The following is a 27,062-nucleotide window of genomic DNA, read 5'->3' as shown; positions in this document are numbered from 1 at the left end:
GTCTGTGTATGGAAAATGTGTTCTTATCCTAGATTATGACTGTTCTACATTGTGAAGTCTCATAGACTCTAGGGTCCTGTTGGAGCATTTGGCTATCTTTATATGCAGAGATCAGTTTCAGGGAAGAGACATTTTTTTTCAATGATAGGTGTCTTTTTAGTATCAAGGCATAAAGGGGGTCCAAGTGTAAGACTTCTAATGCTAACCATTGTCGTAACAACCTTTGTCATCTATGCTTTTAAAAAAAGTTTGTATTTATTTATTTTTCAGAGGTGGGAGGAGCAAAGAGAGAGGGAGAGAGAGAATCCCAAACAGGTTCCTCACTATCAGCGTGGAGCCTGATGCGGGGCTTGAACTCATGAACCATGAGATCATGACCTGAGCCCTAATCAAGAATCAGACACTTAACCAGCTGAGCACCCCCCAGACACCCCATCGTCTATGTTTTATATCAGAATACACAACAGTTTGGAAATTCGGGGATTTTAGGCAATTAAGGAATATTCCAAAGTAAAGATAAACTGGGAATGGCAACCATTTAATAATGCCATAGGTGTTATCAGTTAGGCAGCAACAGATCGTAGTTAAGGTTAATGACAATGTTGAGAATGAATGTCCCAATCAAATTTTGGGACTCCAATCAAATTTTGACGTCATCTAAAGTAGCACAATAGTAACTACCAGACTTTACTATATAGCAATGGACAGAAAATTCATATTGACTTCTCCTTAATTAATTTTTTTTTCTTTTCATTTGGAGGAAAGAAAAATAAGTGTAGTGTAGTGGAAATCTTTGGATTTAGACAGACCTGGTTTTGAATTTTAACTCCATTTTTCATTGTGTGTTGAAAGTAGAGGAGGTTTCTAAATCTCTCTCTTCATGGTCAATCTATGGAATTAAGATTATAATAATTTATACTCTTACTGTGGGAGATGAATTTTGTGTGTTTATGAAAGTATGTGACATGAACAAGATGCTTAAGATGCTGTTTTTCCCTTTTTCTCTGAATGTGATTGAATGTAAAATTAACATCTAGATATGCAGGAGTGTAATTGTAAGCAAATTTATAGAGCATGAGTATGTGACTATTTATAAAGATTCCAAAATTAGGTAAAATTAATGAACTGGGCAAAAACTTTTGGGTTACAAAGTCCAGAAAATGCTACTCTATTATTTGCATTAAGCCTGTCTCCTCAAATTGAAGACATTTTCTCAGGGGAATTTGTGTATTATGACTTTAAGATACTTTGGTGTGTGGATTAAAATGGCTGAAGGCATTTTAACTGTGCATCTGAGAGTGTCTTACTAACATGTTCTTTTTATACCATTTTATCTATATCTTTGGACATTTTATGTTTTTCTGTAAGCGAACTCCCATGAAAAATCCATTTGTCACCATGTTATCGTTATGTAGATAAGAAAATAAAAGAGAAGCCAAATTGAGGACCAGACAAGCTGTGAAAGGGAGTGTGCGCCCTCTAGTGACCCACATTTATTTCTCCCAAGGGTTTACACAGCTTTTTTTGGTTTTATCGTTTTAAATAAACATCAAATTTGACTTTAAAATAAATGGCTCAGAGTTTTCCGCTTGAGCGTGTTGCATTGTATGATCGTAGATTTGTTACTATAAGAAGATTTCATCTATCACTTAAGAGAATATTTCTATTAACCTGTGTTAAGGTGATTTCACTGCACAGAACTGTGTTTCAAAGGGACTTTCAATTTGCTGAAAATGAAAAATAGGCTCTAGGCGTCTGTGGCTAAGCCACATTTTATTTCCAATCCTCTGGGTCATGCAGTTTCCATCCACATGCTTGTCCGCTCCTTGGCTTTAAACCTCATTCCTCTAATCTGGTTCTGACATCTTAGAATTGGGGGGATATCCTCAGTTTTGAAGGTATATTTTCCTGAAAGTTATATTGAGAGAGGTGAGACGGACTTCTTTGCAACCCTACCATGTTTTAGAAATACATATGGCCAAAAGATTTTTTAATGATTGGGATCTGTTTGTTACCCAATTAAGATTATTTTAGTCATTTTTCTCTGCAAGATTTTCAAATATTTTAGTTTAGTGTTACTTTTTGCAGAGAAACACAATTTTGTAGGAATTTCATTCTGTTTAGTGCAGTCGGCTGTCCAGGAGGTACAAAGGTGAGTATCATCAGTGACAGATAACTCGTGGAGTTTCCTAGCATTTGTAGCTTAAAAATACTAAATAATTGGGGTTTCTATCTGAGGGCATCTATTTTAAAAGGCCATCGTTTGATACACATTAAACATATAATTTGCTTTGCCGTAATTGACAATGAACAAGGTGCACAATTTTAAAGACAAATTTCCTGTTTGGGTTTAGAATTCAGATTTTGAAGCACATGTTAAATAGGCATATTTCAGGATAAGGTAAACTGCATAGAAATTGATTTTTTAGTATCTTTTAAAGATGCATTTCTGCACAATCTGGAATCATTAAATTTTATGGTACAGAAACATATTATTTTATGACTGATGCATTTAAAGTTACACATATAAAACTAGAAATACGTTTAAGCTTGTAAATAAGATCATGCAAACATAAGGAAAGTAGATTATTTGATAGAACTGTTAATGTAGCGAATTTATAATAATTGAGGACAGTGCCCTTTCTCATTCATCATATTTTGTTTCAGGTCTGTGTGAACTGTTGAGAACAGTTTATGGGGTTCGTATTATAACTAGGAATTATAACATCCTTAGATGTTATTTAATTTGATTGCTAGATAAACAGATGGATATAATTGGAATATAAATGTTGCAATGTAAGCAAAGCTGACCTCAGCTTTGTATCTCAGGTCACAATTGCTTTAATTAGTGAGGTAACTAAACACAGTTAAGAGTAATTTCAAAAAGTATTTGTTCGTTTCTATTTTAACACCAGTTAGATGGAAAAAAAGCTTTTTAACTTCTGTAATTTAAAGGAAGATCAGATAAGTTGAGTCATTTGCCTAAGAAAACACCGTACAGATCAAGATGATTGATTAAAACCTGTGATACCTCACTTTCAGTTCAGTAACCTTCCACTGCGCACTAGTTTTTACATTTAAAACACATATATACACACGTACAAACACTTACATACATCACACACATTCAAAACCTATAAGGCAATCATGTGGCCCTGTCCCCTCCCCCCCCCCAAGAAAAACATACCCACACTGTACAAACACACACATCTGTGTGTCTGTACCATACACAAAATACCTTGGTTTCAAGGAGGTATTTATCGAAATGTTGACTTGTTTTTTCTTGGTTACATGAGATTTTCCCCCTTAAAATATCATGTAACTATGAAAGTATAATAATTACCATGTACTCAACACATTTTAAAGTTTTAAAAATACTTTGATTTTAGCACTAACAGAATTTATACAGAATTTCATCTGATATTTTATTAGAGCTCTCTGATTCAAATTGAATTTGCGTTCTGTTTATTTAGTTTTTGAAAGCAAGTAACATGTGGAAACATAAGGAGGGACCAGCTTTCCCAGAAAGAAAGCTGAAACGGGAAGGGGAGGGAGAGGTTGATCAAGAAAACCTTCACCGAAGTTATATATCGTGAACCGAATCTCAAAGGTGGATAGGAATTCATCACGTGGTCTGGGGTCAGGAGAGTACTCATACATCAGTATGGAATTAAAATGTTTTCTCATTTTCCAGAACTCTGAGGAAGGTAATTATTAAAAATATAAAAAACAAAATTTTGAACTCTTACCTCACTTCCAAAAAGATTTCTTCCACGTTGTAATACCAGTGAAAAAGAGCATTAGTTTTTGTTTCCATTAAGCATGAAAGTGTATGTTCTAGCTAGTTAAAATTTACATAGATGCTCAAGAGTCAACACTACTTTCAGGCTTCTCAAGATGAGGCTCATGATTTTTTATGAAATTCTCTGTTCAAAGATGTTTAAAGATGTAAAATGGCCATGCATAGCCTAGCTCACTAATCAAATTAGATATGTCTGGGAGCTTGGAGAATTTCTATTTTCAAAGTTTACACATTTTGGGAATGATGACTACCACATGGTATATTGAAAGTGACTGGATTACAGTTTATGTAAGTGTGCAGTTTAATACTTCATATGGCAGTCACTGTACAGAAAATTAACAGAATACAGTCAGTGCCCATTAAGAGGCTCTTCTGACATAATTAGCACAATTATTATACAGCACAAGTTTCACATGATGACATACTATCAAACATTCCAAAAATGGTAACTTTTTAAAGTGCAAGTATTTATCTAGTTCTTTTGGATGTGTTTCTGTGGGTTTTTAAAAATATATATATATTAAAATATTCACACACACACATACACACACACACACACACACACACACACACACACACGTGTCCCAATTTTGACCATAAGGAAATGTAACTGATCTAATTTGCATTGTCATTATGGAAAATTTAACTGGATGAAGTAGAGTCCATTTGTACAATACAATTAAGGGAAAACTTCAACCTTCTGAATATTTGGTATATATGCACATAGTTTTTGATAGTTTGAAACTTCCAGAAAATGGAAGGCCTCTTTGAAAATGACCTTGTTTTGGGGCGCCTGGGTGGCTCAGTCGGTTGAGCGTCCTGCTTCAGCTCAGGTCATGATCTCGCAGTCCGTGAGTTCGAGCCCCGCATCGGGCTCTGGGCTGATGGCTCAGAGCCTGGAGCCTGCTTCCGATTCTGTGTCTCCCTCTCTCTCTGCCCCTGCCCCGTTCATGCTCTGTCTCTCTCTGTCTCAAAAATAAATAAATGTTAAAAAAATAAAAAAAAAGTTAATGACCTTGTTTCAGTAATAAATCCTTTGCAAATAATAAAAATCGAAAGTTCTGCTTCTCGGATCTATGGGATCTTAGAACTTTTAGTTGTGTAATGAGTGTCTTTGTAAAGAAGAAAACAGTGTTACTTCATGTGAATCATAAATAATAGCAAAGATGAGGTTTTAGAACATGCTTGGAAAATGGAGGACAGAGTACTCATCAACAGATGCAGAAGAAAAATCATTTTGTAAAGAGAGAATAAGAAGTCATAAATTTCTCAGTAGATACAAATAACTTTGAGTTGGATTAAGATAGACTGGATTTAAGGGGTAGATTCTGTCTGTAATAACATACAGAAGTATGTGTAGAGGCCCATTATGAGTAACTTACTATGTATCAGTTCATTAATGAGGATTTCATGAGAGTTTTCAAAGTGAAGAAAAAACTCATAGAAATGAACGATTTAATGAAAAAAGAAATACATACACAGCATCCAAGATTTAATATGGTATTGAAAATAATTTTTCGGTCTTTTTCTTGAGGGCATTTATTGATACAGATATGACTTATATCTGTATCATATCTTTAGTTGGTGATTAAATACCCAGCCTCAGGTAGTACAGGGCATGGTAGAAAATACCACTGGTTAAGGCACCTGAATGGCTCAGTTGGTCAAGCATCCAGCTTCAGCTCAGTCCGTGGGTTCAAGCCCTGCGTTGGAGTCTGTGCTGACAGCTTAGAGCCTGGAGCCTGCTTCGGATTCTGTGTCTCCCTCTGTCTCTGCCTCTCCCCTGGTCATTCCCTCCCTCCCTCTCCCTCCCTCCCTCTCACTCTCTCTCTCTCTCTCTCTCTCTCTCTGTCTCTCTCTGTCTCTTTCTCTCTCTCTCTCTCTCTGTCTGTCTCTCTCAAAAATAAATAAATATTAAAACAAATTAAAGAAACCACCACTGGCAAAATGCTGGGAAGAGCAGATAGCACCCTATTTATGAACATGTATGTATTTATATCAGGGGAGTTTGTTAATGTGCCATATATATTAGCTGAAATGTCTGAAAAAAATATTTAATAGTACTGAAAACTAGGGGACAAACCACAGAAAGTGATGATGCAATAGCTGCCAAATTGATAAGGAATAAAATAAATGTGCAGTTGCTACTTAGAGGCCAGGATCTGAGTAGGAGCCAAGAAGGCGACCTTCATTTTGCTAAAAGCAGTCATGTCACTGAGACTAAAGCATTGAATGTGGGATGTTGGCGCTCAACAAAAGAGCATGGGAGGCCTTTTGAAATTGTCTCTCTTTCCCCTTCACCCTTCCATCCTCATTGTTGGTATCAACACATGAGAATGACTACTGGCAGAATACTGGAATGGGAAGACAGTGCTAGCGGCTGAATTCCCAGAACTCTAAGGGATGGTGTCAAATGACAGACGGTGGAGTGGAATCTGACTGTATATTACATTGGGGCAGAGAAAGTTTAAGCAAATCAGAGATATGGTTGAAGCAACAAGGCCAAATGGTAGCAACAGAAAAAAAAAAAAACAAAAAAACAAGCACAAAAAAGGATCAGGTAAGGAATAGCTCAGAGCTTAAATCATGTAAGAGTTAGGTTTGGCTTCCACCTATTTCCAAAGAAATCCAGATGTCACAATCATGAAAGGAAAGAGAAAAAGAAAGTCTAACTGCTGAGAATAGTACAAACTCATTGATATTTCGTTTCATTCTATTTTAGAAAGAACGTGTAACATATTAACCTATGTGCCTATGAATAGACATTGTTTCTTAGGTAAAGCACTGCACTTCACAACTGCCCTTGAAAAATTTGAAATCCCTTTTAAAAAACCTGTATATCAAAAAAGGAGTATAATCACTGTCTGAAGGATCCTTATGTAAAAGAGGAGTTCAGACACCTTGTGCATCCTCTTTCCAAATTTATCAAGTCAAACAAACAAAAAAATTGAATGAGGAAAGACCTGTCTGGAATTTCACATCCTGTTGCCTCACTTGATCTGAATTATCAGAACTCTGTGCAAAGTGGTGGCCAGTCCTCCCTTAAAATCTTTGCAGACTGGGCAGCAAGCAGATGGTTACCATGGTGTTGACTCCACGAAGCCTTCATTGTGTGCAGATAACCAATTTACTGGACAGAGCCTCTAGTCTAGAAGCTGATTTAATCCTAATTCATTGAAAAGGTATTTTTTGATTATCCAAAAAAAAAAAAAAAAAGTCACAGTGTGATATGAGCCCCAGTTCAATGTCTAAAGCACTTTATTTTGTCAAATAGGTGGTTTACTAAACTACACTTTTTGATCATGTGATGGATGCATTTTTATGTCTGTTATCTATGGAGGTTAATACGATGGCATATAGTAAGCACTTAGTGGAAACTTTGTGGTAGAAATGAAGGGAAATATTTGTTTTAAAAGGAAACATACACAGTTTCACATTCTTCCTAAAGACACATGTCTAAAAGTGTTTAGAAGATTTCTTTTTGAATGACATTTATTTACTGTCAAATTGAATACATAGCTTTTTTTGAAATGGATTGGAGGTGGTGGTAAATGATAACTATAACATGTGTGTCAACAAGACCAGTGTAAATTCCAGGACTGGCTGGTAGAAAACTTTCTCCACCATAGGTCTTAGCAGATCTCTCCCAGCTGTAATGCCAGCCGTGTAGCTTTAGTTAAGTTTTAGTTTCGTGGATCTGTAGGTGGAACTGAGCATTCTTTCTTAGAGACAGTCTGAATCAGCAGGGAATGAGACCAAAGAGATCAAGTCCAAAGGGGGAAAATTGGACAGTGAATGGTTGATATTTATATCTCACCTTTATGAGTCAGAGTGTATTTGGTGTGTAATTGGGTCACAGTGATTTCAAGGAAAAGGGACAAGTTTGACCAAAGTGGCCAAAGTGGATTATGCTAAGCAGCTAAGTTTCCGAGACAGAAATGCTCTAATGGCTGGGTGAGTAAGAGTCAATGAAGTATTTTACTTCATTGGAGTAGGGACAAAAGTTAAGTGTGGTTCTGCACTCCCTAAAAAACTTGAAGTGAGATTTGTTTCTAGAAGGGTTTGAATAAAGGCTAAAATAGAATATAAGCTTAAGTAATCTGTTATGGCCAGATCAGGACTGTATTGAAATTTTGGTCTGTATGGTAAGAGAAATGCACAGTTTTGAGGGATTTTATGGATGAGAGTAACATAATCAGATATGTTTGTTTGTTTGTTTGTTTGTTTAGTGAACAAGTAAAAGAGGGGCAGAGGGAGAGGGAGAGAGAGAATTTTGAGGATGCTGCATGTCCAGTGCGGAGCCTGACATGGAGCTTGCTCTCATGACCATGAGATAATGACCTGAGTCACAATCAAGGGTCAGACACTTAACCTACTGAGCCACCCAGGTACCTTCAGATATGTTTTTAGAACTTACCATTTGCCAGCAATGCATGAACTAGATGGAAGGATTCTAGAAAGGTTTTCCAGAGCCAGTTGACAGGCCATTGCAGTAGTTTTGATTACATTTAATGGCAAGGTGAATGAGGGTACCGGCTATGGAGACCATGAGAAGCAGACACATTCAGAAGAAATAGAATGATGGATTAGGCTTTGCAAATGATTATGAGAGAGTAAGGAGAGGAAGATGTTATAGATGACAGATGGTGATGCCATTCACAGATTTGAGGAACACTGGGAGAGTACCTGTTTGGGGGAAAAGAGCAAACAATAAGTCGTGACACTTTATGTTGAAGGAGCTTTTACAGCAAGCAAGTGGAGACGGTATGTTAGAATTATGGAGCTGTGGAGCTCAGAAGAAGTGCTTGAATTAGAGATACATATTTCAGAGTCATTGACACCTATAGCTTGCCATTGAGGTCATGAGCATGAATAGATTGCTAGTGAAAGAGAGTAATATAGTGAATAAAAGATGATTGATGACTTTAGTACGTAATGAGTGGGTGGAGAAGGATGAGCCTGCAAAGAAAAAAAATTACCAGTGTCATAGAAATAGAAGACAAAGTAGAAGAGAGTGGTATGGAGGCAAAAGGAGGAGAGTGTGGTCCACAGTGTTAAGTGTTGCTACATAGCAAGAACTTGAAACTCTCTGTGGGCTTCAGTGACATGATTGCTGTATTAAGCAATGTTTTTGGTGAGAAACAACATTGAGTGGAAAGAGTGAAAAGGAGGTGGAAGACTGACAGTAAACTGCATCACTCTTGAAAAATGTACCTGTGTAGAAGATAAGACAATGGCTGCAAGGGAATATGAGGGTCAGGAGAGAGTTTACTTCAAAAGTATTGACTGTATGAGTCAATAAGTTTAAATTTCTGTATGCAGAATTCACTTGAAACGGAAAGGGTGAATTTATGGTAGACAGGTAACAAAAATTTGAGAGACTCACACGCCTGAGAAGAAGAAAGAGAATAAAGTATCAAATGCAGGTAGAGGGACTGACTAGATAAAGAAGGGAAAGTGGCTCAAATATAAGAGAAGGGAATTAGAAGGGTGCTCACAGATCAGGCTGAATATTTGAATATAGGAAGTGGAAGAAATTCTAGTCTGATAGCTGCACTTTTCTTGGTGTAATAAAAAATGTCATCTGTGGATAGCTGGAGAAGGAGGATGGGTTAGTGCTTTGAGATCTTTAGAAAAAGTCTAAAATAGTTCCTGTGGAGAGTCAGAGTTCAAGTTGAAAACAACTAAATATGGCAGAATCCTGGGTTCATATGAGGCTGTTGGTCATTGCATTCCCCCGGGAGTGGATCTGGAGACAAAGATCTAGGTGCAAATAGTTTATGGGACAATTGGAAGCAAAGTGGAGAAGTGAGGTTAGGAAAAGAATAAAGGATACACACAAGGGTTATTGCTGGAGGCAACTGGAGAGGAGTCTTTCTGGGAACCCTCTGAGGCACTGTGTGTAACTGTGATCATGATGGTCATGCTGAAGGGCAAGGGAGCTGGAATATTTATCTACCAATTCCCAGCTCTCGCTTGGTGTCACCCTCGTGGTATTTTTTTCAATATGAAATGTATCGTGAAACTGGTTTCCATACAACACCCAGTGCTCATCCCAAAAGGTGCCCTCCTCAATACCCATCACCCACCCTCCCTCACTCCCACCCCCCATCAACCCTCAGTTCACCCTAGTGGTATTAACATCTCAACACTTCTGCCTTGCCCCATGCACTAGCATGTGAATGGCTGCAGGCAGATAGAAACAGTGAAGTTTATCCTGTAGGAAAGGAAAAGCAAAAATGCTTTCTGAAACATTCTTATGGAAAACATGCACTGAATTTTGTAGGTGGCTACATGACCAGAGTCGGATATTTGATTTAATGAGTTAACATCAAAGAGAGAAAAAATGATGTTAAGAAGCCTGCAAGAGGATTCTGTTTCAGTATCACCATTTTGAATGAAGAAATAGGACACCCAATAACTGAACTTATAGGGAGAAAAAATAAATGTAGGGAGGATAAGAATCACCATGTATGATAAAATAAAAATCCATAAATATTTACAGTCCACATGCATATAAAAGTTTTGACTTTCAGTGACATGGGATTGGAGTCGAAATCTCTGAATTCAAATCTCTGTTCCTTCTGTTTCTAGTTGGTTAACGTTCATTCAGTAAATACTTGTTACTCTGAACCAGGCCTTTTTTGAGGTGAAGGATATAACGGTAAACAAGATGAATTAAGTTCCTTCTCCATGGTACTAACAGTCTGAGATTCATTAGTTCAATTTCTTTGAGCTTCCATCTCCTTACATGAGCAGAGAGATTAATAAGATCTTACCACAGGCTTTTTTAAGAACGTAAAAAGAGAATATGTTTTTGGAAGTGTTTTGTGCTCTCTGAAGCTCTGTATTAGCTTAATGTTAAAACAGTAGCCTGCAAGTAATATGCACAATTTTATCAGGTTTATATGACTTCAAGCCCTGAAATTTGAATTCAAGAAATCAGCTTCTAAGTTTGTGATTATGGAGAACTGGTTTAGTGATAGTTTATGTGAAAAATTCTGGGAAGTTTTAGCTCAGTTTAACTTCAGTGTGAGTTAAAAGTCTAATGTGGAAATCAAAACATTGGTTGAACTCATAGGCTGCATATCCAAGAAGATAATTGTGTATTCTTTCCTGATTGTACTAAACACTACTCACATGATCTCTTTAGGAACCAAATTTTAAGTAAGAGACTGGCAAGCCATGGAATTAGCTGTTGAAGTAATGAGAAGTAGGGTAGGATACTGTCAGATATTTTCTAGGGGTTTTCAAGAGTTGATTTCACCTATTTGAGTGCTGTATTGGATAAGAAGATACAGCATGGTGATTAAAGTACATTACTTGGGGTCTTAAATTTTGTATCTGTACTTTCGTTCTACTTCACAAATTGCCTATGAAATATGAGTAAATATTTTTCTGGGGACTTTGTTTGCCTGTTGTTTTAATAAACTTGGATTAGATGATTTCTAAATTCTCTTTTCATAGATTCTTTACAGGTGCTGATAAAATCTAGGGACTCTTTCTCAAGAAAACATGCACACACATTTAGAATTGTGCCTGGAATTTCAAGTGATGCACAGACATCCTCCACCCTTGCAACCCATCCATGACTCTCCTCCAGTCTCTGCTTTAACTAGATCTGAATGACCTGATCCAACCATTAAATCCCATTGACTCCATAGGTCTCTGCAATAAAAGAATGTTTGTGAATATTAGGGCATGTGATTAGATGTCTATTGCAGCATAACAACCCACCATATTTAGTGGCTTAAAACAACAGTTCTTTATGTTTTCTTACGCTTCTGCAATGTGGGCAGGATTCTCTGGGTAGTTCTGATGCTCTGGTATCAGCTGGAGAATCATTTGGTTATATTCAATGGTATTTGAGATGGGTCAACAGGTGAAAGTTTTATTCACACGGCGTGGTGCCTCGTTCTCATTCATGTTGTCTCTCCACCTGGCTAGATTGAGCTGCCTTAATGGGGCTTTGGAATTCTGAGGTAACAGTTGCATTTTCAGTGCCTGTTCTAAGAGGACAGGATTGACAGCGCGAGCAGCTATCAAGTCTCTGCTTACATTACCCTTAGTAATATCCCGTTTGCTTTAGCAAGTCACAGAGCCCATTTCAGAGTCTGTATTGGTGGAGATTGCATAAAGGCATGGATATCCAAGTAAGGTTCAATGGGAGCTACTGACCGGAATTACTTGTTTACTGTAAGTACTTTCCAGAAAGAAAGAGGGTTATCTTGGGGAGTAGTAATTTTTCAACCACTGCAAACATTCAAACAGAGGCTGAGTGATAGCTTATAGGAGATGCTGTAGGGAGGCATTTGCTACATTGCAATTAATAAAATGAACTCCACGATCATAAGACTGGAGATCAAAGCTAATTCCAAATTTTGAGCCTACCTAACTAGGGAAATGGTAGTGCTATTAACAGGAACAGGGGCATCAGGCAGGAGTCTCAGATTGGAAGGAGAATGGTAATGTGAATAGATTGCTTTTTTTTTTTTTCTTACAGGAGACAGAGATAATCAAGAAATAATGACCCTTATTTTTTCCTGTCTTAGGTTGGATGTCGATATAACTGAACTTCACAGTTGGATTACTCGTTCAGAAGCTGTGTTGCAGAGTCCTGAATTTGCAATCTATCGGAAGGAAGGCAACTTCTCAGACCTTAAAGAAAAAGTCAATGTAGGTTATGCATTAAATTTTATGTATTTTCCTAAGTTTTGCTGCTTGTAAACTCTGTGCTTTGTACTGTCTCATTCTATCAGTTGAAAAGATTAAAGCAGTATGATATAGTCCTTTTAAATATATCTTTAACATATGTTTAGCATATCAAGCAGAATCAGAGTTTAGCATAGAGAAATCTTTCCTGGTTGTGCTGTGACTAAGCAGGATTGCTTTTCATAAGCCTTCTTTAACTTTTATATTATTTAGCTGTAAGTTAACAATTTTATAACATGAACTCATATTGATTTTCCTTCATGTCTTGTTCTGTCGCCTCAAGGCTGGGAGTTTGCAAGCTTGCAGAATAGTATATAGACCCTTAAATATACTTAGGACCCTATTTATGCTTTCGCTATCATCCAAAAGTTATTCTTTATACTCATTAGTACTTGTCATAACAGATTTGCATTTTCCAGATATTTATGTATTGCATTACCATAACTAAAAGATGTCCAGCCTTTTTTTCAGTATTTATTTATAGCAAGAGGTGGTTTGCTATTTTTATTCTCTACTGAGACATCATAGTTGTGTCCTTCACAATAGGGATTTTTATTAATTTAATAAGTGCTGCTTCATCTTCAAGGACATTATCAGGACTTTGATATTTCAACTTCACGATTATAACACATCCATTTTGGCAATTGTTTGTGAGAGAGTTTTAACAGTCACAGTAAATACTCCATAGTGGGCAGGCTAAAGAAACAAATATTCTGAATGTCAAATAGTTTTAGCTGTAGGAAGGTCACATGAGTGGATAACTCTGCTTTATGTTTGGAGCAGTCAGTTTCATACAATACAAACTCCCTTAGGTTGTTACAAATACAACACTTTCTTAGATACAAGCTAATACTTGCTGTGGAATTGGAACATTTGGAGAGCAAGAAAGGATTTTCTTCTAGGAGAAAATAATCTATTTTTTAGGCTGCTTGAGGTGGAGGGGACAGATTATTCCACCAACATGTCTCAGAGTTAACTATTTATACGTTGGAAAGTTATTTTAAATGCATTATTAGTTATATACAATGTTCCTAGTATAATAATAGACTATTATAAACAATTTCAGGAAATGAACATTATGATTATGTTATGAATGTTTTAGCTTTAAAATTAAACTAGAGCATAATATATATATGGTAGAAAATTAGCAAAATAGTGTTATTTCAATGTATACTTATTGGAGGTATATTATTTGTTAGGATTGTGGAGGGAAATTCTATGAGTGGAAAATTACTTAGAGAAGATGAACTCTAGATACAATTTAAAGTTCATGTGACAAATTTGGCCACTGAGAGTGTAAGTCACCTTGGGTAGACATTTTATTAGCTAATTTAAATTTTTTAAATTTATCTTAATAATCTACTTATCTGTTTGTCATCCTATTTCTGTATCTTAAAACAGCTCTGATCAAGCAGCAAAATTGAGTTCCAGCATTTCAAGAATATAAATTCAAAATTTTCCTGTTATCATATGGTTACCTAGAAGCAATTTGCATTTAATCAATAGTGTCAGCAATGACAGACTGAAAGTACTAAAAAAAAAAGTACAATGTTGTATGAGTGGTTTTCTGATGCTGCATGAGTCACCTTTATCAACTTCTACTCTCATTTTCAGAAATAACAACATCATTCTTAATTGCCTACTAAAATAGGGCATGAAATGATTTACCTAGACATTTGCTTCAGGCTAAATATAATATATATGTATTAAAAATCCGTGAGAGAAATACATAGTAATGATGATGGATGTGCAGTTTAAGCGTACATTAGTTTTCTTAATTGTTCACCTGTCAGTGTATGTAACTTACTTTGAATACATGGGAGGCCTGTCTCATGAACTTGAATGGTATTCTTTTTTAGGTGTCCATTAAAAATGGCTAAATATTACCCTCTTTTTTTTTTCTTTCTCTTGTCTTCTTTCTTCAGGTATTACTTTCATGAGTTTTCAACCAGTTAGAATATCCTCGAACATTATCAGTTGAGTTTTAAGTACTTTTTAACCTAACATAATTTTTCCTTATCTATTAGCCATGTGTTTTATCCATATAATCAACATAATGCACTTACTTAAAAGTTGAATTCTAGGGGACATTTCTACTCAAAGTGGTCCCTGGGCAACCAATATTAGCCACATCTGTGAGTTTATTAGAAATATGTGATTTCAGACCCAATGGCTCAATTTCCATTTGTACAAGATCCACAGGTGATTTGTTGGTACATAAAGATTTGCGAATCAGTACTCTAAGGCACAATATGGGACTTTACCAGACTCCTAGTTCCTTTACTCATTGTGTTAATGTCACCACAGTTGAGAATTGCAATCTGACTTCATAGGTAAAGCTACTCAACTTTTTGAATTGAGCACATGGTAATATAAGGTAGGAATTGAAATAACAGTGTAGTCTTACTACAAGGTGATTGTACACCTGTACAGTGTTCTCTTGAAAGCCTTCATACCAGCTGTTAAGGTCAACAGACCTTGGGCTCTTTCTGGAGCCAATGCTCCCTTGACACCAAATCAACTTTTAAACAAGTTGTACTGGAAATATTCAAGCCAATTCTTTCTACATTTCTTTTACTTCAATTATCCGGGTTTACCACCCAGAACAGAGGTCTCTCCATTCATCTGTGCTTTCTTGTATCTTCATCTCTCTGCTCTTTTACACTCGCTTTCCTCTGCCTCACTTGTTTTTCGTGCCTTCCTGCTCACAGTCCCTCTGTACTCTGAAGCCCTTCTTCGGAAAGAAACTTTCTGTCCTGTGTACTCCTTCTCTGCATCCATGGAAACCACTTTGACCCTCAGGAACACCACTAACACTCATGACTCTTTGACTTTGCCACTCATTTAGATGTGCTAGTTTCCTCACTTCCCAGGGCCAATTCCAAAGGTACTGCTCTCTATGTAAAAATCTCTTCCCTTGTGTTTGATGCCCAATAGCCATCTATCACCATTTTATAATATTATTTTTCTCATTGAAGACTTTGGCATTAGGATCACCATCTTCTCCACCCAAGTTGTACCTTCGTCCATAAAAATCCCAGACCCTGTAGGCTGTCCTGCTATCTCCAAAAGTTGCCATTTCCCTAATCTCCTCAATTCAGCTACCCACTTGCATAACTATAGATGTTTCATTGCCAGACATGACTCTTTTCCTGAAATACCGTATTTACACAGATTGCTTGGTACTTCTCCATAAGCTTTCATGCATTCCTAGTACATTTTCTTCCCTATTTCTGTCAACAATTATTTCACATTTTTAGTGGATCTCCTAAACTTTTCCCCACCATTTATGGTAGATGACTTTCCCTCTTATTTTAAGATAATACCTCACAAATTGTGTGTATTTGTTCTCATATTCCTTTTTTACCTCCTTTGCCTTGTTGGAAGAGATGGTGCTTTGGCTGGTCAAGGCTAATCTGTGTGTATGTCCTAAAGAACCTGCTTCCATTCAGCCATATGTCCGTATCTTCACTAAACCCCTCCTCTCCTATAAACACATAGGACCATTTTTGTGCCTTATGTTCTTCAACTTCTCTGCAGGACTAGATTCTATTAACCTCTTTATCCTTCACGGAATTCTTTACTCTCTGGGTTTATGGGCTACCATTATCTACTGGTCTCCTTTTGAACATTTTGGTCATTTGTTTTATCCCCTTTTCCTTTAATAGTGATATTCTACACAATTATTGTCTTGTTTTTCTTCTCTGGATTATCCTCTTACCCTCCTATTCAAATAACATCTATTTTCTAATGAACCCCAACTTTGTATCATTAGCTCATGCCTCTCCCTTAAAGCCCAAGCCCGTTTGCTTACATGCCTAATAGACTTTAATTGAATATTTGCCTGAAAACTGAAAATAAACCTCATGATGTCCCCAGCCCTCCTTTATTTCTCTTTCTTTGTTTTGACACCCTAGTCCAGAAACCTAAAAGCTAACTGGTCATCTAGACCTTTTCCTACCATTTGCCAGTCTATCCAAGTTCAATTAATTTTATTCTCTTACCAGCTCTTGAAACTGTCCTGTTCTCTCTGTTCGCATCACTACAACCCTTATTGAGGCTAGTATCATGGCTCACCTCTGTTTAAGATGCCAATCCCTGTGTGGTCTTCCCTGCCACTAATGTTGTATTCCTTTAGAAGTTTTAGCATGAGTTCTGTCAAAGCGAACTTAGTAAAACATGAATATTACCCTGTTATGCCTCTGTTGATATTCATTTGAGAAAGCAGAAAGCAGCCATTGATAATCAGGAGCTGGCTTGGCTTCTTCAGTTAGTACTGAGAGATGCTCGATGCTGTGCTCGTGCTCATAGCTAGTTTGTGATGTTGTCCTGTTGAATATGCACAACGACTCCAAATGCCAACACTTAGACAAGACCACTTCATGAATGTGGTGGATCAAGACAAAAAATGACCGTTTTGTAATCATGTTTCAGTACAGACACAAAAAAAATAACATGGCGAAAGCCATCCCAAGTGACTGCATGTCCCCCATCTTCACTGATAGGACAAATTATGTCATCTTACTAATCCTAGCTTTAGTCTCTTTACCCTGTTCTTGCCGCCTAGACAAAACCTTTTAAGATACCCAGTCATAGAAGCACTTCTGCTTCCTTACAACATCTCATTACTTCCTTGACCACCCCCTCACCTTACATGTGCACAACTCCGATAAAGTCTTTCTATCTTCTTACAGCCCTACACCTTTCAACTTAACTTTGTTAATCTATAGACATGTTCCTGGTGGCCTTTGGCTGGAAGGCATTGACAGAGTCAGTATTTTCACATTGTCTTTATGAAGGATACCATGATGTAATTCCTTTTTACTTATCCAAACTGATTGCTGGCCATTGTAACATTGATTAGAGTGTGGGTTTCTAGACATTAGGGATGGGAGCTTAATTTGGTTTTGTTGTTTGTTTTGGCTTGGCTTACTTTGGTTTTGAGATGCCAGTGCCTAACATAGGGCCTGGTATTTAACACAACTGATGTTTGACTATAGGAATAAGTGATTTTTTTTTTCGGTTCCTCGGGCACATTTTAAGTCAAGCCCTGCTACCAATATGAAGGATATAACAACTTCTGAATAAACATTTGAGTGAATAAATTACTTTTTCTGTCAAAGGGCAAAACTTCATTATAGAATGTTAAGTGAATAGAAAATTAATTGCTTCTAAAGTCAGGGTAGGCCTCTGGGGAATCTGGAACTTACTTTCATATTAATTAGAGAAGATGTCATGAAAAGAGGAGGCTTTTAAAAGATGCTGATAAAGAAGGAGGAAGAGGTCATAGAGTGTTTTTAATCAACTTATTAGAGAATGAGTAAACTTCCCTTCTTTGTATACTTTGCTTAAAACCTAATTATGATTTTTCTTTCTTTATATTATAATACAACTCATTTGCCTTTTATTTTGCACTTGAAGTTACACATTTTAGAATTTTTAATTGCCTGATACCTCCAAGAATTTTTATGTGTTTTTAATATATTTTGAAATTGATGATACATTCCTTATGGAATGGTTCACTGATGTCTTTTTTTTAGCTATTGTATTGTTGAAATTATCTGTACTAGATACTTTAGAATGTGAGTAGCAGCTTCTAAACCTATGCTTATATATTAAATATATATTGACTAAAGTATTTAATACTCTGTTAAGAAAAATCATTTCAAAAGTATATGTTCTATTATAAAATGGAATTTTAAGATTAAAAATACTGTGTATGTGTATGCGCACACACACATACATATGCGATAAACAGAGATAGGGAAACAGATATACAGAAAAGCTGGATGAGTTTCCTGAGGAAGAAAGATTAGAGAAAGATAATAATGTCTAGGGCAGAGATGTTTTCCTGAACAAGGTGATTTCTAAATGGTAGTTTTAGTCATCGGTTCTTAATGCTCGAAGAAGCATTGCTCTTGCAAGAAGAAAATTGGTGCCCTTCATGAAAGATGTCTCTGTATGGTGTTTAGAAATCTAACTAGAGATACTTGGACTAACAGTGAAGATGAAATGCATAGAACAAAATGGATGTCATGCTTGAAAAGCATTCGGTTGATATTTTGGCCCTGAAAACAAGGGGAAAGCTAATATATAAGTGTGTGTGTGTGTGTGTGTGTGTGTGTGTGTGTGTGTGTGTTTGTGTGTATACACACACATATATGTTTATCTATCTATCTATCTATCTATCTATGTGTCTGTCTATAGAGAGAAAGTGGAGAGAGAGAAAGTGAGCCATAGAAGAGGAGTAAAGACTGAAGATGGTTAAAAACTAGAAAAATATCTAAGAAAAATATAGTGCCCACATTTCTGAGACCAACTAACAGTTGTCACTCTTATTCTCTAGTGATAAAAAAAAAACATTTTGACATGTTAGCCTAGTATGACACGATCTGAAAATGCAGGAACAACTTAATTAGGGTACTTTAAGATATGCTCTTCTCTACCAGCCAACTGGAACACTTGTTTATCTGTTTCTGAGGTCCAAAGCATCCTGGTTAGTACCATGGTCATGAAAAAGTCTCTTTTGTTTAGTGTCACTTCTACATTTTACAAACTCCAGTATGAGTTTGGATGTTGGGTAATACAGTTTTAGTTTCTTCCTTATGAGATCCATGTCTCTGTGATCTTGAAATTTCATTCCATTTCTGTGGAACTCAAGCTCTTCTAGGCTGCCAGTTTGCTATTACTTTGGCATGGACTCCATGATGTCTCAGTGAGGATGCCAAAAAAGTTTGCTGAAATTTTGTTTGGTAGACCATTGTTGGGAGTTTACACTCCCTCTAATTTTTGCAGTGTGGTATTTTTTCATTATTCTGTAACAAATATTATAAGCATTATGTTGGTTTTTTTTTCTCTCTCTTTGTTTTCTTTTCCTCATCCAAGGTAAGATTCTATTAAGTTTTGATTTAATGAATTTTATGTGGTGCTATTTGTCTTCTGTTTGGGTAATTGCTTATTACTGCTATCAGGACTTCATAACAGTCCTGTTGGAAAGCGGGCCATTGTGCCCAACTCCCCATCTAACCTGCATCTTCTAGAAGACTTTCATTTAATCCAGCTTCCCTTTATTGAGCTTGCAGCACTTAACCTCCTAGGCTGGTTCTGTGATCACTGTATGTATAGCTACTAGAATTTGTTCTACATTTACACCTTCATAGAACATTTTAACTGTGGGGAGGGTGGGAGAGAGAATAATACTCTATATGGAGGCCTTATGCTCCAGTAGACCTCACCTTACTCTGCGTCTACTATGTACCAGACCCTCTTCTGCGTACTGGACGTGACATGAAGAAGGAGGTACATGAGGATACCTGATCTTATATAATTTCTTTTCCAGTGGGGAAGATGAAAATTAAGCAAGATTAATATGCAAAATATATAGACTGTTATTGATAATTGTCCGAGGCAAAAATAAAGGAGGAATGAGGGCTAGGAAGTTGTGTGTGTGTGCAGATAGAGTAGCAATAGCCGGTCTCCCTGAGAAAGTGACCTTTAAGTAAAGATCTAAAAGCAGTGAGTGATTTATAGATACCTGAGATAGGAGCATTTCATGGAGAGGGAAGAGAGAATGCATAGGACTGAGGGAGGAGCCTGCCTAGAGTGTCAGAGAACCACAGAATGTGGCGGAGCTGAAGAATTAGGGTATTGGGTCACAGCTGCTGAGGTCAGAGAAGTTAAGGAGGTTAATACAAGATGGGCCTCGGTTAGGACTTGGGCTTTTATTCAGAGAGGGAAGGGAAGCCACTGGAGAGTTGAGCTGACCTCCATTGTTTCTGGCTTCTTCGGTCTGCTGTGCTGAGAATATACCATCAAAAAGCAAAGATGGAAGTAGAAATACCATTTAGTAGGCTGTTTGGAAACATCCAGACCACTTAGTGATAATGGAGGGTTTTTGTTTGTTTTGTTTTGTTTTGTTTTGTTTTGTTTTGTTTTACTAGTGTGTTAGTAGTGAGCACAGTAACAACATCATTTTCTGGACGTGTTTTGAGGTTAGGGTCAACAGGAGTTTCTGAGGGATTTATTGGATATGGGGTTTGAGAGAAAAAGAACAGTCAGGAAGGATTATAAGCTTTTGGCTTGAAACAACGACGCTCTAGATGTAGCCTCTGTACATCTATCCAGGGCAATGTGGAAGAACCAGCACAGGAAATTGGGTGAAGGGAGTGTCCTTGATGTAGGAGTAAAACTGTGTACTTGTCATCTAGGAAAGCAAATGAAGAAACATTTTGAAGAAGTACCTGTGGATCAAATGATGGCATTAAAGCAAGTTGAGAACTGAGAATCAGCTACTGAATGTGGTAGCATGGGGGCTAATGGTGTCATTAATAGGAAGTTTTGATGGCACTGAATAAGGGAACAGGTGTGAGGACCAGTTTCTCTCTTTCTCTCTTTTCTTTTTGCTCTTCTTTCATCTTCTCTTCTGCCATGGGCTCATTTGTACTTTGCAGTGGAGAATTGTGGAGGGCCACTTTTTCTCTTTGGTGGCACGTGCCTCTTTAAAGTAAGGGTTATGCCTTCCCTTTTCCAGAATCCTGTTTCTCTCTGCACTTTGTGGTGGTCACGTGATTTTGATTTTACTTTTTCTTTGCATTTTACATATATTTCTCTGAGAAAATGAGAGAAGGTAGAAGCATCAGGAACTAGTAATCTGACCTATTTTAACACAGACATTCATATATTTCATTTGAGAAAGAATGAGTATGTGTCTGGATCCAGCAAAAAAGGGAATGTCAGTGCTTTTTGTTTAGTAGACTTCTTCAACACTTTGTGTATGTGGTTACTTGGATTCTTGTCACACCTTTTCGTGGGCAAGGTACTCTAATCAACTCTTAGATCAAAATTGATTCCTAAACTTGTTTTTAAAGTTATTCAAATCACCGTTCAGTAGAATGCCCACATGTGGCAGTTTGGGCCATTCTCCGTTTGTGGCATTCCATTTGTTACAGCTTAATTATTTGTAGATTTCCATTTTACTATGTAAGAATTGTCCCAGTTTGGGAGATAAATTATTTGAAGAGCCTCCTTTAATCTTCTCAGAATCCCTGGAGGGTAGGTATCTTTATTGTTATTTTACATAGAAAATATTGAGGCTCAGAAAGGTTGAATCACTTTCCAAATGTCAAACAGCTGGTAAGCAGTGGAGATGGAATTCAAACCATCTGAGAACAGAATGACTCCAAAACTTTTCATTACCTTCTTTACTGTCTTCTTGCTACCCTAAATTTCCTCACTTTTCATCAACCACCTATAGCTAGCTGTGTTTGAAATGAAACGTTTTCTGGACTCTTCACTGTCTTGCTCATACCCCTCAAGGTACATTTGTGCCAGTACTTCTCTTTATTTTCCAATATTCCCCTTGAAAGTGATGTTACTTAGGAGAACCCAGATAGCATCTACACACTAACAGATGACGTCGTGGCCATTAAATGCTTCTTTCTCAGACCTATGTCTCTATTTATAACCCGTTACTCAGTTTGTGTTTAATAGACATCCGGCATCGGGGTACGGTAATTGAGCCATACACAGAGTGGCCAGTCAGCCTGTAGGCACTCATTGTCCATTCTGAGTGATCAGGAACTCCTTCTGATACCTTGGAGCCCAGACTGCATTACTGGTTAAATATTTTGAATGTCATCTTTGACTATATCTGAACTATCGGGTCACTTTTGCTGTGAGTTGTGGTTGGATAGGTTCACAGCTGTTTGATTAATTTTCATTGGAATACCCTTGGAAGCAACAAAGTGTGTTTAAAAGAGAGCTGAACTTGTAAATAGATTATCAGGGTTCTAAGATTGGATGTAAAGCCTTCTGCTTCTACGATCTTGTATATATGACTTAATCTTGGTGATGCTCCGTTTTCTCTGGTATAAAAGAGGGTAAGACACTGCTGGTTCCTTCTATCCTACAGAATTATTATGAAATACATATGAAATAATGCACATAAACTGTCATTTGGTGTGTGCGCCTCACTTTGCTCTTCTGTCAAACTTTAAGAGCAAGAGTACCTATTCCATAACTTATTCTTTTATTGTGATGGTTATTGTTATTATATGTATATTAGAATAACTAGAATAATGTGATTAACCAAACTAGATATTTAAGCTAGTTACCCCTGAAATAATCAGTTAGAAGTTTTCCTTTCTGTTAGTGATACTAATTGATTATTCAATTAGATGCTTAGAATAAAATGATGATGATCATGACATGTAGAAGGACATTGATAATTTTTTCATCCCTTATAAAGACAATACAGTGTTCTGATTCTACCCTTTGTATAATTTCATGTTAAAAAAAAAAAAAAAAAACAGAACCTCACTGTAGTAAAAATAGAAACTCCTGATAGGAAAGGCTAACTCTAACACTGTTTCAGTAGGAGAATACCAGTTTGTTGTTCTTGTTCTCTTGGAGTAAACATATTTTTTTCTTCTCTCTCTGGCCCCCCTTTTGCTGATGTAGTTCAAATGTGGAACACCCCAGATCCTGCTATAGATCTCAGTAGTTGTGAATGTTATATATTTATTTAGAATGTGCTAATGTTTTCTCTTCTAAAGTTCTCAGAGTCCTTGGCAAATAATAGCATTTACGTTTTAATGGAGAATAAATTTAAAGTACTGAAAACATGTGCCAATAAGCTACTTTCTAAGAACAGAGAATTTAGAAGACAAAAATTGAAAGTTGAGAAAATGGGAATTTGGGAACTTCTTCTAGGTTCTTACCTGTAACCAAAATGCCATGGCTACTTTATTTTCATGGACTTTTCAATTCTACTAGAAAGTTAGGACCTCCCAGGGTTGTGCAAATACTTGTGTCAACAATTTGATAATGCCTTTGTGAAAATGACTTTCAAGGTAACCCAGAAGTTTCACCTGCTAATTGGTATGGGATCCTGGGAGCATACACTCCCCAAACACCACAGTCTGTGTGCTTTGAAATTTTCAAGTAGAATACAAGATATTAAAATGTGTCTATCGCTTTTAGAGTTTCCCTACTGATGACATGAACCTGAATTTTCTTTTGCTGCCCTTGACAGTGTAACATAAAAAGTATATTTTCCAGATAGGCTATAAATACTTAAAAAAAACAAAAACAGAAATGAAGACTGTCCTTTTACAGTATTTTATTTCATTTATTTATTTGGCTAAATTGTAATTAGTATTTTGTTTATTAGTTTGTTTTTTTTTTTCCCTGATTGGATATATCCTATTGTCTATAGGCTTTTTTTTTTTTTTTTTTTTAGCATTTTGTCCTCTTGACCTTTTATCCAGTAATCCTATTTCATGAAACTCTTCTTAAAATCACTTTTAAAAGCCCTCCATTCATTTGTGGTTATTTCTTTAAACTGGAGAATCTTTTTAAATACTTAAAAATGTATGGATTATAGTATGAGCACTCCCATCATTTGGTGTGCTTGGGAAATAGTCTTGTCTAGAAATAAGATGATTACATCTTTCCCTAAACGTATTTCTGATGTTGCCATAATATCTATATCTATATTTAGTTGACATACCTTTCTTTTTGTCTTTGTTTGCTTTCAAAGGGAAGACTCTAGATCTGCACTGTGTAATTCCAATTGGCACTCGACGCACTGTGGCTTTTTAAATTTAAATTTAATTATATTAGATTAAAAATTAGTTTCCTCAGTCACACTTGCCGCCTTTCAAGTGCTCAGTACCCACGTGTGGCTAGTGGCTACTGTACTGGACAGCACAGATGTGTAATATTTTTGTCCTTGAAGAAAATTCTATTGAACAAAGCTCTGCAGAGTGTGCACTTATTGATTATATGCCTCCCACCTGTGCTCCAGTATTACACCTTGGAATATTTGTTTAAATGCCTAGAGATCTGAATAAAAATTAGAAAAATGGTCTGATGTGGAATAATCTGTCACAAACTCAAGTGAAATCTTTGTATTATACTATTACTTAGTCACAGGAGTGTGGCTCTAGCTATATGTTAAATGACTTAAAGCTTGCTTTTTCTGTGAATAGTTCTGCTTTACGACATAAAGCATACTGTTACAGCCTCATTGTTAATGACTATGGTCATGCAGTTCTAATGTATCACATTTTACAATCTGGTATTTTATGTAATCTTAAAAATATCTCTGTAGAGACATTATTAGCTAAATCCAAGGGTATCAAATGCTCCATTTCGTTAATTTAAATAATTGTGTTTTCATTGTTCAAAGGCTAACTCTATGTTAGGAGAAATGAACAAAGGGATTTCGAAAACATTTTGAAACTGAATCTATTTTTCCTTGAAATGGGAGTACTTTGAAAGTTTTAGAGAGAAAAACTAACCTGCAGTCTTGTGTTTTGATAAATATAGGTGGGTTTTATTTTGCTAAAATATTCCTGCTGGTACGCTTTTCCCTTTTTATATACTCATAAGACTTTTTTCTTTGATTTTAATGCAAAATACATAAGTTATTCAGAGTAACTTCAGTGGTGTGTATTTAAAAGACAAATTCCATTTTTAATTATCTGTCACTGTATCATTTGATTCTTTCTTACAATTTGCTTTTGTTCCTTTTTTTTTTTTTTTGCAGTTTTATATTACAATGCATCAGAAACTATTATGTAAAAAAAAATAAGTTCAGAGCAGAAATCTTATTAAAAGTAGTAGCAATTCGGTATGAAAATGGTTGGTGCTTTCACTGTCATTTTGATGATTCTGGTGCCAAGAAACTTGAGAAAGACGTCTTTAGATTCACACGATAAGCTGACAGAGTGAAATATCTTAAGGCTTGAAAGGGCAGGTAGAAGTTATAATTACTGTGTAGCTTCACAATCCTTGTATTGAAATACTCACCTTTGCTATCATGCTGCAGGCCATAGAGCGAGAAAAAGCGGAGAAGTTCAGAAAACTGCAAGATGCCAGCAGATCAGCTCAGGCCCTGGCGGAACAGATGGTGAATGGTAATTACACGGAGTTGATTTAGATAATCTTCTTAGGGATTTGATAAACACATAGGTTCATATTTATCAGCTGAATTATATCAGACAAGCACTTCCTGAATGCAAATTTCAATTGAAGTGGGTTTGTGAGCTTTTTATTATTCTTTCTTAATGCTAAGGAAATTATTAGAGGAAATTCATCTTTGAGTCCAATGGAAGAAAATGGGATGTGCTAGAATATTTTATCAATCTATTGCGGAGAAATCAATTTTAATGCAAATCCTGCTAGCATTTGTCCAAGTAATTTAAGAAAACAAGGTTTGCAGAAATCATGGGGAATGTAAGCAATCCTATACTATGTGGAAACTGATTGTCATCTGATTTTAAGTAATTCTCACAATATATTTTTCTGAACAGACTAAAATTATGTGTAAGGCCTCATCAGCACACCTTTTGCTAATAATATATTTGACATTTTTTCTGTTGCTTTTTATCTAATTTTTTAGTCCTTTTACAAATGACTCCTCAGGGGAAAGTTTATTTTTTTTAACTTCAGCTGTTTTTGAGTAAGGTAAAAGGGCAAAGCTAACAATTTTTTTTAAGAATGAATTAAAATTAACTTTTCTGAACAAAATACTAGTTATTGACATCACTTGTGAACAAACCTGTTTGAAATTGCCATTGTTCTGCTACTCTATTCACTTCCAGATAGAAGTAATTTATAAGACTCGGGTATTTTCAGACAAGATTTTTTTTTTTTACATATTTCACAGGATATGTTTGTAAGAATATAATAACCAAATGTAACAAAATTTTTTTTTGTACATGTCAGCTTTTTTGAGAACCTGCCTGCATTCTGGGGCATAATTTTTGTGTATGAATTATTTCTTTGCCTTAATTGCCATGTTGGCATTAAAAAGTTCAGTGATCTTCCTAGGAAATCAATTCATTTTTTTTTCTTTTAATGAGCCCCATGACTCTATTTGGGTAACAATAAAAACAAGCAAACATGACAGCTAAAGATTGGGTTAACAAGTTAATGAATACATAGAAGATGTAAAATACCGAAAGGTTATTGTTTGTATGTATGTTGCTGGGTGCTTTGACTGATGAGTTTGATAACAGCATACTTGTATTAAATGAAATTGTATTATCTAAAAAATGGTTTTGTAGCTGTTAGGCAATTTACCCCAGGAACTATATTATCACTTTTTTTTATTTTTATAAGCCAATGTAAAATCTATACCTTTAAATGGTCTCAGTTTATAATCACATATCAAGTGTACTTTACCTCGAATCATTATTCAAAACCGTTAAAATTTAGAAATGAAGGGAGTGACTTTTTTGGTAGTTAAAACCACAGATAGGGGGTGCCTGGGTAGCTCGTCGGTTGAGCATTAGACTTCGGCTCGGGTCCTGATCTCACAGTTCGTGGGTTCGAGCCCCACAACAGGCTCTGTGCTGACAGCCCAGAGCCTGGAGCCTGCTTCGAATTCTGTTGTCTCCCTCTCTCCCTCCCCCTCTCCCACTCACACTCTGTCTCTGGCTCTCAAAAAAACAAATAAAGCATTAAAACAATTAAAAAAGAAACACAGATAGGATTAAAAGGATTATATGATTAGTGATGATGTCATTTTCTAGATTAATGC

At 36.3% G+C, this 27,062-nt stretch overlaps 1 protein-coding gene across 16 annotated transcripts in view; it reads left to right on the top strand.

Annotated features, from left to right (window-relative positions):
* Positions 1 to 27,062, top strand: part of DMD (dystrophin) — a 2,092,562-nt gene that overhangs the window by 741,906 nt on the left and 1,323,594 nt on the right. For all 16 annotated transcript variants that reach the window (XM_053201917.1, XM_053201921.1, XM_053201923.1 and 13 more), the window contains 2 exons: positions 12,355 to 12,478; positions 25,347 to 25,434. In XM_053201917.1, the coding sequence (XP_053057892.1) occupies positions 12,355 to 12,478; positions 25,347 to 25,434 (212 nt within the window). The remainder of the gene's footprint in view (positions 1 to 12,354; positions 12,479 to 25,346; positions 25,435 to 27,062) is intronic.

Source organism: Acinonyx jubatus, chromosome X (assembly GCF_027475565.1).
Source record: "Acinonyx jubatus isolate Ajub_Pintada_27869175 chromosome X, VMU_Ajub_asm_v1.0, whole genome shotgun sequence".
NCBI lineage: Eukaryota > Metazoa > Chordata > Mammalia > Carnivora > Felidae > Acinonyx > Acinonyx jubatus.
The sequence above is the reverse complement of the archived record's forward strand: the minus strand, read 5'-3'. Positions and strand labels throughout refer to the sequence as shown.